Source organism: Hirundo rustica, chromosome 5 (genome assembly GCF_015227805.2).
Source record: "Hirundo rustica isolate bHirRus1 chromosome 5, bHirRus1.pri.v3, whole genome shotgun sequence".
Classification (NCBI taxonomy): domain Eukaryota; kingdom Metazoa; phylum Chordata; class Aves; order Passeriformes; family Hirundinidae; genus Hirundo; species Hirundo rustica.
Window position 1 is genome coordinate 6279969 of NC_053454.1, and position 13959 is coordinate 6293927.

Below are 13959 nucleotides of genomic sequence, written 5' to 3' on the forward strand. Positions count from 1 at the left end.
CAGTTGTTACAATGCGTGCATTAGTCACCTCAGGCAGCTAACTCATAGAGATTCAGAGTTGCTCAAATTCCTCCTGAAGTCACTGAGGAATTTTGATATGACTGTGCTGATGACAATAAACAAAAGGCAACTATTCATTAGAAACAAGGATAAAGAAAAAACACTCAGCAAGTGGAGCAGAGGAACACGGGGAATAGAGTTCTTTACGAGTCAGAGCATTTTGGGTTTTCATTATTTTTGTAAAGTTATCAAACAGTTGACTGTGTCCCTATAAAGAAGCATAGTGATTTGTTCTTTTATTGGGGGGAGAATCTTTTTAATTCCACATATTCAAAGTTTTTTAATAGATTTTCTGAACTGGTCATGGAATTTGATATAAAGGGACACTGTCAACTTCATTAGGCTTCAAATTTTACCTTTTTCCATAAACAGGTAAATGCCACTTGTTTTTTTAGCTCGAGACTTGTTTCCAGCATGGCTTTGAGATGTTTGACAAGAGTGGGATAGAAGCTTGAAGAAAGAGAGGGAGGGTATTGCAGCAACTTAAACTTTGTGCTGGTTTTTGTTAATTTTGGAGTTTTTCAAAAAACACTCAAAGGCTTGTTTTCTTCCTTGCAGTCTTCTGGATAGACCTGTCTAAATTATCACATAGCCCCAAACTACTGTTGAGTCTACTACTTTAAACTGTAAGAGAATACAAAGAAACCATTACTCTCATTTGTGTCTCAGGTAACAAGGCTTTCAGTCATTAGGAGAAAGTTCATCCCTGCCGAAGTTTTAAAGGAGTCAAGAGGAGGAGGATTTTGTTTGCTTTTAGGGAATTCTGTGCTGATCTTGTCTGTAGAGTCAGCATTTCAACCTTTTTTGCATGAATGCCTAAAAGCAAGCAAACCAGGTTGCATGTTATTAACACTTTCTTTTTTGTTGTGCACACATAGTCGTTAACAAACCATGCGGTGCAGCTTTGGCACCATCTAAGACCCTGTCTTGTCTTTAATCTCAGAGCTGTCTGGAGTTCAGCCTAAGGATTCAGGAGTTCATTGAACTCATTCGACAGAACAAGAGACTGGATGCTGTGAGGTATGAAATTAGGATGCTTTCCAAACAGTTTTCTTAACAAGATGGTATTATGCTTCATTAGAAACATGTGACTATTGTTGCAACACCCAGAAGCCCTGTAAAGCCTTGAAGGGTCTTTTGCCTGGTGTTGTCATCAGTCTTTGGATTTCAGCTGGGCTTGGATTTTTTTTTTAAAGGCAAAGTGTCATTCCACAGATGCACCTTCTTAAAGAATTGATGTTATCCATGAAACTCTGTGTCTTCTTATTCTTCAAAATCAAGGTTTAGAAAATTAACCTGTCTAAAAAATCAAATGGATTTTCTGGTGGGATACAGTGTACTATATAAATATATATTCACCCTTAACTAATTTTCAAGAGGCTTCTTATGGCAATTCATTACAGTTTTAATCACCAGAAATACTAAAAGATTAATGAAACCTTCCTCTAAAGCTTTAACATTTAACTGAATTCTCTTCTGCTTTGCTTTTTCATTAAACTTTTTGTTCTGCAAGTTACCTGCAAGGCTGTGTTCACCCCCTGTATTGATGCCTAATTTAGATTTCTATGTGGCTGTGGGTGGGAGAGGGATGAGCTGTGTTAGGCTTTCCTCCCTCCATTCCTCTGGCTCCAGATGAAGAAACCAACTCAATATCCATTTTTACCTGTTCTGAATTACTTCAGTGGGGACTACAGAGAGACAGTAACAATGCCCAGTGGGGTTGTGAATCAGTAACAGAAGTGCAGTCACACCTCAGCACTGCCTGACTTCAACCACAAGAGAGTTTTTTCTGACAATACTTTTCATACCAGCACATGAAGCAATTTATACATCTGAGTTAATGGTCCTGATTTAAGGTGGAATAATGTTCCAGGATAACACAAGAAACTAGTCCTGCTGAAATAACTCGAATTTTGATACTGGGACAAAGAAATGCATTGATAATTTGATAAGCAGTGACCTTGTCAGCACCAAGGTATGGTGCATGTGGCAGAGCTACTGGAGCTTACATGTGCACAAGGGAGGGAGAACTCTCTGCAGGTTGTTTTGCAAGAATATTTAAACCTGAAGAGAGGTGAGAAGTTCAGCCTGAAGCTTTGCTGTTACATCCTGATGAGAACACTGTTGCCATGTAATATTTTTATGTTAAGGAAGTTCCAAGTTCTGCTGCCTTTAAAGCCAAACTAGGTACTTGAGAAACTGAAACTTGTGTTTGTGGCAGAGCTGATTTTTTGGTCAGAGTAGCAGAGAGGTACAGAAAACCATCATAAAGTATGCACAGACTGAAAACATTCTAGCATATTCCCAAATCTAGATGGAGAAGCTCTCCTGCAGGGCAGAGGTTTAGGGTTATTTTCAAGTTTTATTTCTAATTCCATTCAGATGCGTGGCTTGCTTTGCACTAATATCATTCCTACTTTGCCCTACTTGCACTTAAATCATCTTTGCTCTGGTCCCAGCCAATGCAAATGTGCAATCTGATAAACTCCAGCTAATTTTTATGTTAATAATTAAAACCAAACATAATTAAAAACAAAACCTGCAAGCTAGCATTTAGATATATGCACTTACCCTTTGACAGAATTATCAAATCCTAAGGAATTGTCAAGTACTTAAGAAAGGGATGAAAGAGACTCAACTCCATTATCTGTCCTCTGAAGCCCATGGTGCTCTTTATACCAAATGAATACTGTGCCTTTAGCTTTATTCTCAGTTTGTTTCTTTGCCAAGAGTGCAGTCATGCATCTTAACAATGCGTAGTCCATGCTCTAAAAACTATTCTCTTTGAGCTCCAGCTTCCTTATGTAGCTTGGAAACCAGAGGGCAGGCACAGAGCTGGAATAAGGAAATAGGCTGAGAACTGGGACAAAGCAGATAAGGTCCTTCTGTACTTTAATGTTACTGGCTGTTTGTTTCGCTCTCATCCCTTTTCCACATCAGAAGTGGTAAAATTTGCAAGCTGTCAGCCCTCAAGAGGACACAGCATGCTTTGTGTGGAATAACCAGTCTGAGATTTAGAACTTAGAGCTCCTATGGCAAACAAGGCATCCATATTGAGTGTTGCTGGGGTGAAGTGTGTATATTCCATATACCTGCTGAAATTCAAGGTTGACATACCTTTTATACTTGGCAATTGTAAGTTGCCAGTCATGGCAGTGCTGCTTTAACTTCATAACCAATTGTAAAAGGAAAAGAAGTGGAAGTGTTACTATATCTTAATTGACTCCCTTTTAGCAGCATGAGTTTTGCTTATTTTGTACATTCAGACTTCAATATCTCAGTGCTTCCTTTCAATAATGTGGCTTAAAAACTCTAAGTTTTTACCATTGCATTCTAATTTGTTTCAAAATAAATAAGTAATGAATAAGAGAATACATCTTGGGGAGGTGTGGCATAAATTTCATCGCTTCTAGCCAACCTTTGCAACTTGTGGTTTTATTAGCTTGCTTTTTTTAAGTGCCTGCTGCAAGATTCTTTCAGTATTGTGTCTGTGGTGCAATAAATAGGTCAGGCATCCATTAGAAAGCAGAGAAAGAGGCTGTTTACCAAGGAGTTTCCTGTATGAGTGGAACTGGGGGAACTGACATTTTGTTGAAACGCAGCTGGTGTTTAAATAAGTTTGAAAGCTTTTGCTGCCTGCTGAGAACCTCTGAAGTGACATTGCTTTTACATTAAAATTGATGTGAACTTTAAAATTAGCCATCTTATTAAATAAGTGTTTGAATTTGTGTAGCTTTTTAGAATGAGTACAAACAGACTTTCCTCTACCTTATCAGAGTAGCCTTGAAAGTGCAAGTTTCAAGAATGTAAAAACTGTTCTTGAATACAAAGAGTAAATCTCTTAACCTTAAATATAACACAAAGTTTTTTGCTTAGTATCATTAGCCTTTAACTCTCCATCTCTAGGGTTTTTTTGTCAAATTTGTACCTATAAAATAACTATAAATGACTGATGACATCAATTTCACTTTAGGAGCTCTCACTAATTTCATCCTGGGAAAATTGACAGCATTTTGAAATTTTGCTCTTATGCAGTGCCAGAGATACACAAAGTTCTCAGCTAAAAGCTTAACAAAGCTTTTGTGCACTTCTTGTTCCGAGGATACAAAGGACAAAAAGGAGTAAATAATAGCTGATGGTGGGCAAAGTTAGGAGAAAATGGCTACAGTTTGTCATTTTAGTCAACTTCCCTCCTACAGTCAGGAATGAACATCTTATTTTTTTGGTTGTATAAAAATAATAAAACTTTTGAGCACTTTGAATATAAATTCTGCTGGTTATCATAAGGGTCTGAGATAAAGGCATTCAGGCATTGGCCAAAAAAACTGAGTAAGAAACAAGTCTTTTCTTGATAACATCTTATATTTGTGTTCAGTTTTTGCTACTGTCCAGTAAGTATGTTCATTTCTGTATTCAGATGTATGTAGATGTATAAGCTGGACACTGTAAATGTGGATCCTTTTGTAACAATTTAATGTACCCTTAGTGAACTCTAGGTCTTCAAGTCTTTGTAAATATTTGTCAAATACAATATGTCAGCTCTACCTGTGTGGGCTGGCGGTGCGCACAAAAGATGATGGACTTTGTCCTTGCAGAGTCCTTGAATTGTTCTGGGATTCAGAAAACAAAATTTTCTACCTATTACTTAGATCTGTCACAGGAATTCAGTGGCTTCAGGGATGTCTATTGTCAGGATTAAAAAAAATGTTTTCTAGGAAAATTTAGACCCCTGCCTTAGCTATAGAGACTCATATGTACTGATGGTGGTGAAAATTTTGCATTTAAACATTGTAATGTTCAGAGACATCCAGGAGCATAACAACACTTGCACAGAGATGGAAATAGCTGAATGACAAGGAAAGGGGTGAACAGCGGTATGAGGGCAAATAAGGTGTTATTTCACTTGTATTCCCAAGTAACTTACAGTAATGTGTTTTCTTCCCAGTGTAAAAAAGACTTGAGTGTTAGGAATTAATGAACTTGCTTCACCTTTGAAAGATATCTTGCTCCATTTTAATTTCACAGTGGATGAAATTCAGCCATAGCATGAAGACCTTGTGGGAAACCTTTGGGGTTTTTTGTTTTTTGGGGTTTTTTTTAAAGAACACAGGAGAGAGGGAAAGTCAAGAGCTGAAGACTAATTAACACAAAGTCACTTTGGAAAACCTAATTTATTCTGGCTGAACCCTAACCAGCCACTACATCCCAGTGTGTTCAGTACTTTGCAAGTGATGGAAGGCTGATGGCCTGGCAGGGGGGAGAACCTCAACACTAACCAGGCTGGTGCAAACTGAAGTGTCACTTCTGCTTTGCCATCATGGAACACAACTGCACTCTAATCAGTTATTCTGAGAATAATTTTTCCCCTCTTTTCTCTCATGCATGCACAGATAGTAATTTATCTCAACTGGTAGATCTGAATTTTTTTGTTTGCTTAATCTTTGCTTTCAAAAGCTCTTCATTTCATCTGCAGCTCTCCACCCTTATTTTAGCTTTCTTCCAGTGTTTCCAGGCTATCTCTTCTCTCAGGCCAGGGGATTTGTGCTTTTGCCCTCATAACAGTAATCACCTGAGCAACAATGTTTACATTCCTGAATTGCTCACCCAGCATAGGAAATTGGGTGGAAACATTCTGTCCTACATAACTTCCATTGCTTCCTGGCTTGGGTGGGAGAGGAAGTGAGAGTACTGAAACACTGCTAAAGAGACTTTCTCATGGTATTGATGACCTCAGTGTAGTAGTCAAATTCAGAATTGGGGAAAACCACCCCCCCAAAAAAAACCACAACACCTTGTGTTTTTCACTCAAGCCATGAAATGGGCATTTTGAAAATACTGTCTGTTCCTAAAAGGAATTTAAGAATTAATAAAATATTCTTCAAAAATTAAAAAAGAGTGAACTCTTCGTAGGGGACTTGAGAGATGACTTGGTATCTTCCCTGTAATACAAACTGAGCAGAAGTCACAGCGTAGGGAAAATTTTCCTACACTTATGCAATGCCAGAAATTCAGTATAATGCTGCTTCCATAGCCAGCCTGCTGTGCTACATCTGTGCACCACTGAAAACAGGAGCTTTTAGCAGAAATGCTGAACTCATCATCCACCTTAAAGGCTGAAGGGTCTTCCTGCACACTTACACTCCAACTTGAGAATTACTGATCTTAGGAAGACTAGACTGGGGAAACTTTCATATTGGGTTTTAAAGTAGTTGAATATCCTCATAATCCAGTAATCATTTTGTGGTTTCTTGCTATTTCCAGAAAAATATTCAAGTTTGTATTTTTGATTTAAATATGTTTCTGGTAGTTCTGTCACTTCTTTCAAATAGCCAAGCTTTCAGCCATGTGTGTATCCCTTAAAATCTGTATGTGTTAAAGTAGAAAAAAATTATACTAAAGTTCTCTCTTTTTTATTATTTTCCTAGCTAGAAAAAGTGCTCTTAACAAGCTGGTTTCTATTACATTGCCCTACAATTTCTTTTAGTCTGCACAGAAAGTGATATTGTCTTCTACCCTATTCCCCTGCCCCCAAAACATCATTTATTCAAAATAAACATTACCCCAGATGTCAGTATAAACAAAGCAGATATTTGAACACTCTTAATGTGTAATGGGTCTGGAACAGCTGATTTTCAGACTGTCTTTATCTCACTTGTGAGTGTATACCAGAGGAGTGTCATACACTGAGCCTCCTTGAGCACAGTATTACACTTCTAATAATCATGGTTGTTTTAGTTCTAGGTGAGGCAAGACTTCAGACTATAGTAAAAAAATTCTGGTTTCTAAGAAATTACAGTGTAAAAATGCTAAATCTTAGTCACTCTTGCATTCCCATTTGCAGGATATGTTTTTTCGAGTCCTTTAAATGTACCTAGAGCACACCTGGAATTCATCTATTGAAAGCAGAATCCAGAGGTTTTCTCCAAAATCTTCCATAATTAAGTAAATTTACTTGATTTGGAAACAAGGCTGTCTAATAAAGTATCAATTCTCTATTTCAGACATGCAAGAAAGCACTTCAGTCAGGCTGAGGGAAGCCAGCTGGATGAGGTTCGACAGGTGATGGGAATGTTGGCCTTTCCTTCAGACACTCACATCTCTCCCTATAAGGTAACATTGAAATTCAGTGCTGCAACACAATAATAAAACAGATGTTTCAGTTCTTTTTTCAGCACAGGAAAATGCATTGATAATATCAAAATAAATTTTTTTTTGTACTTTTACTTCCTAAATTCCAACTTTGTGAGAGTTCTTAATTTTAGAACCAGTCCTTGTAATTAATCCAGAAGAGTATTTGTATTATGTAAAGTATTTGTATTGTTTCAGTTGGACTGTAATAGTAACCTGGATTCCCACTGAGCTGGGTTTACCATAAACCCAGCATTAGAGAGCTGTGGGGCTGGAAGCACAAGAATTAAATATATAGCAAGAGACAGAAGATGGGGAAGTACAAAGGGGAAAACAAATTATCTTGTTCACCATACAGAACTGTGGCTTTAATACATCAGCAGCTGTTCTTAATTCTACTTCTCACATTACTGTTCTTGCAGTGGTTGGGATGAAGAAAGGAAAGATGGTTTGAATGATGTGAAAGCAGTATTTTTGTTCCTTAAAATAAGTTTTCATTTATTTGGATTATGCAAATCAATGTGGATATTAGTGGTAATATCTACATCTAATTTAAATCAAGCAAAATTCATAGGTAGCTACTGTTTCTACAGACTGAGCTCTGTGGTCATGTGCTAATTCACTTCTTTTTAACTTGGCTTTGGAGCAGAAAGTAGAGAAGAGTTGAGTTGTCAAAGTAAGGCAAGAATTCCATGAAATGCCAAGCCAATATGTGACTGTGCCAGAATAAACACATTTTCTAAACATGATGATGAAATCATGGTTTAACAAAAACAGCACTCAAAAAAACCTTGAAATGAACAACCCACAGAATCAATATGAATTTCTTTGCTCATCTCAGAGTCCTAGGAGGATCCTGGTATTTTATATGCTAGATTTGATCTAAGTTATGAGTATAAATGATATATGTGTTAGAAGACTGTGGGTGTAAGATAGAGCTTATCATTATTTTAGTACTTAGAAATAGGCAGGAAGTAAAAATCCCATATTTTATTCTAAGGGCTGGTTTGGATGGAGTGTTTAATAAGGGAGAGCAAGGTGAAGAAGCTAGGACTGCTTCATGTACAACCATACAGTGAGAACAAATTCCCTGATACTTATGGATATGACTTAAACCATTGTAGTTTATGGAAGTGAAGTTTTGAATTCTCTAATAATTACCTAGTTCAACATGATCACACCATGTGGTTGTTTGGAGTTACCTTTAATGTCTTGACTATGAGTTCTGTACATAAATGGCTTCCTGAAATGCCTGTAAGTAAATTCTTATTAAATATTTGACAGTTTGTGAGGTCATATCTCTAACAAACTGATTTTTATTAATCCAAGGAAAGAAGCATCTTCTATAACCAAAGAATAGGTCTTTCTCCAGCTTTTGCTTTCAGGACTTAAAGGAAAATGTTTACTATTGTGGCAAAACAAGCTGTTTTCTTTTGCTATCCCTTGAACACTCCTATGTCACTGTGCCTTCCATTAGACCAGATTTCTTGGAGCCCAATCTAACCTGGCCTTGAACGGTAGAATCACTGATTTTTTAAAGGTTGGAAAAGACCCCTGAGATTGTCCAACCATCAGTCCAGAACCATCACTAAACCATGTCCTCATCTGCCTTAACAATTAATGTTGTTTCCTAAGCAGTCCAGTAGTCTAAGGAACTAAATGGAAGAATTAACCTCACCAGGATTTACATACCTTGATTAGAACATTTGGTAGATGATAGAGATTGAATATTGCTCCAGCTATTTTAAATAACACTTGATTTAATAAGGTAGTGTTAAAAGGTACTTTTTAAACCTTATGCATTGGGGTTTCCACTTCTGTTTTCTGATGGGTTTGCTGGAGTGAGTTTTGTACAGTTTGCCCTCCCAGGCTTTTGCCCCCTGGGACAATTAGATTGAAAGCAACTTATAGTTGTGTTGTTTTTTAACAGGATCTCTTGGACCCTGCTCGATGGAGAATGCTGATCCAACAGTTTAGATATGATAACTACAGACTACATCAGCTGGGAAACAATTCTGTTTTTACTATAACACTCCAGGCAGGCCTTTCAGCTATAAAAACACCGTATCCTTTAATGCAGATGTTACTGGGAGTGAAAGAAAGCCTTGTGGGGGTTTATTTTTGGCTTATGGATGCTTTTCAGAGAGCTCAAATAAGAAAAGTTGACAGTTCAATATTTTTACTCATGAGTTGTTCAAATGGAGTATAAATTGGTCACTACTGAATTAAGGGGAGATTATAATAAATAGCATTATGGTTTAAAAAAAAAAAAAAAAAAGGCGTGCCCAAACAAAAATTTTAAGGTAAAATGTAATTGTGTTTGGTTTGGCTGTCTCTTCATGTCTGAAATTAGTGAATATGCCTGCAAGGGTTAGTGAGCTGGGTCACAATTACTGGTTTGTAAGCACTTTAAGCACAAACTTACCTGCCAGGTTTTATGTGAATATTCAAAGACAGCTGCATCTTTTGAAACTTCATTGGGTTTGCTGCACGCTGTGTTGTGCTGGAGAAGGGCTGGTGCTGCTGGAGGGCTGCACCTCAGAAGCTTTACCTGTGCAGGCTGCCGGACACGCATTTTGCTCACTCTTGTTCCTTGAAGCAGAGCAAACCCTTGATGCATTTGCGTAGACATTAAACTTGAATTTCGCGTTCCTGTGCATTCTGTCACCTGCGCTCTGTTGGCACAGCTGACGCTCTTTTAATTTTCAGGTTTCCATCCAATGGGAAGCTAATTAGGGTTTCATTGTGGCAATTGTTCCCTAACTTGCTGTTAACAGACAGTGTTATAAAGAGGATGGGAGCTCAAAAAACCCCGACTGCCCTGTGTGTAGCAAATCCCTGAACAAGCTGGCTCAGCCCCTGCCGATGGCACATTGTGCCAACTCCCGACTAGTCTGCAAGATTTCGGGGGATGTAATGAACGAAAATAATCCTCCTATGATGTTACCAAATGGATATGTCTATGGATACAATGTAAGTGTGGCGCTCAATGACTTGCTGAAGGCTAAAACAGCAGCAGTTAGAATAACTTGCTAAATCAAAATAAGAGTTTATTAGTCAGAAGCTAGAAAAATACTTCTTGCAGTAATGTTTTTTTAAGGACTGTATATTTAGCTGCTTAAATTGGTCTTAATGAAGACATACTAATGGTCACATACCTAACTATGTGAATTTATAACACGAGATCAAATGGCATTGGAAATCTTTCCCTCCAGAGAGCAATAATGTAGAATAAGTAACTTCTGGGGGCAAAGACGTTTTGACCTCAGACCACAACATTTTTTTTTAAATTACAAGTTCATTTCCTAGACAGTTCAATAATGCTTTGAGTTACTGTTGTGAAGATTATCTTTTGGTTTCACTCTTTTTCAGTCTCTGCTTTCTATTCGTCAAGATGACAAAGTAATTTGCCCAAGAACCAAAGAAGTCTTCAACTTCTCACAAGCTGAGAAAGTCTACATCATGTAGGTCTGTAAAACACAGGATGAAGTGCCGCTGGAATTCTGACACAGTGTATCTTGGCATACCCTGTAAAAAGGGGGGGCCTTAATGTGTGGCAAAGAAGCAAAACCTGCCACCTTGGGGAGCAGACCTGTCGGTGGCATTATTGTTTCTTGCGACCAAAGATCAATGAGCAACAATAAACACTCTAGAAAGGAAAAAAAAAAAAAAAAAAGGAAAAAAAACAAAAGAAAAGGAAAAAAAAAAAAAGAGAGAGGAATTATGACTTAAGTTTGTACTTGAATAAAAAAACGCAAAAACAAATTTTGATTGTTAAGGTTTTGTAACATAAAGTCAAAAATTGGACTCTTCTCAAAGAAAAGTACTTTCATCTTCTAAAGGATAGCTTTCTTTAAAGACGGACACTTGCACTGGGGGAAAAGTTACAACAGAATTGAAATGAAATCCATTTTTCTTCCCTCTTTTTCACAATTGTCCAAGACCCTTTTGTTATCAGAGATCAGTACTACCAACGTGTTCTCCTTTAAGCTCCTCTTTGCCTTTTTTATGATCCTCTGGTGAAGTAATCCTGAACATGAATGATGTAACTTATTTCCGTGGGAAGATATTTTTTATGTCTTTGACACAAGGTGGCTTCTCTGGAGGATCAAATAGGGACTGGTTTGAAGGAGTATGAAGTCTTATTCCAAACCCAAATATTTTAAAGAGGTTGCATAAGTATCAAGAAGAACTGAGAACATTTCAGGCAAAATCCAATGCTTGTTTAAATGTTCTTTTTCCAGTCTACCATAGTGTTAAAGTCCTTCTAAAGTTATTAGTTATGTGCATAGGGTTCAATATGAAATCATTAGTGCTACTGCCTTATTTCTTGCTTTGAGAATGTACTCACATGACAATGAGCTGGTATTCTTAAGTGTTGGGCGAAGTTTCTGAAGATGCCTTGCAGGATGATTACATAATTTTAGGGTCTAAATAGTATTCATTACTGAAACTAATAGTTCAATTTTAACAACTGCAGAACACATACTTATGACTTTTCAAAAAAATTAAACCATTGTAGTTTAAACAAAACCATATTGTAGAGGTTTGTATTTAGCGCTTATTTTTGCATGTTGATGTTGATTAGCTAATAAAAGATTGTAAATGTAAGACATGTTAATAAAAATTGTTTTCCATTTCTTGATTATATAAAATCAGAAAGCTGTTTTGTGTTTAAATGTAAAAAGAATTAACTCTCAGTGGCCTCTTTTCTTAAAAGAAGTGTAACTTCCAAGCGTTGGTTTTCAGTGTTCCGCAAGATTTAAAAGAAAACTAACAACACAAACGCATACTGAAAACCAAACCAAAATACCCCAGCAGACCAAAAAAATGCCACACAGCAGCTATAAATGTTGTTCTTCAGAGCATTTCAGTCAAATAATATTTTTGGTTTAAACTTTTCGTATATGAACAGTATACTTCAGGGTTTTTTCTGTCTCTTCCTAGAAGACTGCCTCATGTCCTAGAGCCTTCCTGTTAATAAAATGTTGTGGGTGATGTTAGGTGTGGGTTTTTCATGCTTTAAAGAATGCTAACAAAGCACAGATGAAGGACCACAACTTCTTTTCATGTTCAGCACTTAAAGGTCACAGATATTGCTAAACTGCTGTGAAACTGTAAATACTGGGATTTCCAGGAAGCTGTGTCTGAGAAGGTTCTGTTTTCAGTAGGCATCAGTTATTGATGCTTCAGAACAGGTGTGTCTGCACCACTGCCAGCTTGGCACGGGCCAGTGCTCCTGCACTCACTGCTGGAAGGAAAGGGTCTGTTCTCTGGACGTTTTCTGAAGTGGCAGATTTGATGATTCCTTAGAATAAATGCAATGTACCAAGAGTGGAGGCAGATACTGAGAGAACTTAGGTAACTGGAGTAATCTGCTGTCAGTTATGCTCTCTTCCTTCCTCCTGGGACAAGAGTTGGAGCACCCTCACCTCAAGAGTGGGGGAGGATGTCATCCTGAGGAGCAATATTACTCAAACCCACGTGGAACAGCATCTCCGGTTCTTTGGGACACTGCATTGTTGCAGAAGGGCCAGCATCGCTTTGAGCATGGCAACCTCACTTTTCCTTCCTTTACAGAAATTTATAAAAGGCCAAAGCAGGAAAGAAGCTGAAGATTTCTCTTGGACCTGAGGGAATGTGTGGTAAATACCCAGCAATTGTAGGGCATGGAAATTGTTGCTTTTGCTTCTCTTAAATACCAGTTAGAACTATGGTTTCCTGAGACCAGCCTTTTTTGATTTCTGTGACCTGAGCAGAGTGGTGGAGAAACCCACACGCAAAAAGAACCCTAGTTTGGGATGGGAAAAGAAGAGAAGAGAACAGCTGTCCTACAAGGAGAGCCTCTGTTTATGGGAGGTGTGATTCCAGAGGGCCAGGTGCCAAATGAGGGCTCAGTCCCTGATGGTGTGTTACAAGGGAGTGTTCCAGAAGGAGCGTAGGGGAACTTCAGCTGTTTGTTAGCTCTGACTGCTCACTTTGGAAAGCAGCAATCACACAACCCACTCTGACTGCAGCGATGCCTGTGTGCCACAGGCAGCTGGAGCCTCCTGGCTGGCCCTTCTGAACTGCTGGGCTGCTCTCAGGCTTGCTCTGCCATGGCTTTGGAAGCCTCCAGCTGTATGAGGGTCAGCAGTGGTGGCAGGCACAGACTGCTTTGGTGCAGCTTGGTGCTCTAGTTTGCATTCCCTGGCTGCTCGGTGCAACCTTGAGCTCCTGGTCCAACAGAGCTGTTGGTTCACAGCTCATCTCACAGGTGGCCCCAGACGTCAAACCAAGAGCAGAAGGTGACTCAGTAAGTAGAAGGTTATTTGAAATGGTTGAAGCTCTGTAGTAGAGCAAAGATCTGGCTGATCTGGAAATGAACAATATCCTTCATTGTGATGTTTTTTTCAATCTTGCCAGGCAACTTAAAGAGGCTCTGGATTTTGGTTGCTGTGTTCCTGTTTGAAGGCAACAGTTTGTCCCAGTTGTGATCAGGACAGGTTCCTCTGATTTCCAGTTACACCAAGGATGAGAATTGCCTCAACCTTTCCTTCTGTTTGTTGTGGTCCGAAGCCCTACTCAGAATGCTGAAGATTTTCCAGTATTGTGAAAAGAGAGATATTGGTAACTCTTCACAGTGCCCTGGGGGTTTTTTGTACCTGTTTCAGCTTCCATTTTCTTCCAGGCTGAGAAGGGTTCAGGTTGCTGAGGTCACAACATTTTGTAGGTAGGAAATAGCAAAGCTGGTACCAAACTCAGGCAAAACATTTTCCTGCAAGCTTTAAA

General features: G+C 38.4%; 1 protein-coding gene across 5 annotated transcripts in view; it reads left to right on the forward strand.

The window, feature by feature from the left end:
• The window catches only part of MAEA (macrophage erythroblast attacher, E3 ubiquitin ligase), a 49150-nt gene extending 37341 nt beyond the window's left edge, over positions 1 to 11809 (forward strand). For all 5 annotated transcript variants that reach the window (XM_040065045.1, XM_040065041.2, XM_040065046.2 and 2 more), the window contains 5 exons: positions 1004 to 1080; positions 7062 to 7170; positions 9119 to 9252; positions 9966 to 10161; positions 10561 to 11809. In XM_040065045.1, the coding sequence (XP_039920979.1) occupies positions 1004 to 1080; positions 7062 to 7170; positions 9119 to 9252; positions 9966 to 10161; positions 10561 to 10656 (612 nt within the window). In that variant the 3' untranslated portion in view covers positions 10657 to 11809. The remainder of the gene's footprint in view (positions 1 to 1003; positions 1081 to 7061; positions 7171 to 9118; positions 9253 to 9965; positions 10162 to 10560) is intronic.
• Positions 11810 to 13959: the final 2150 nt, after the last annotated feature.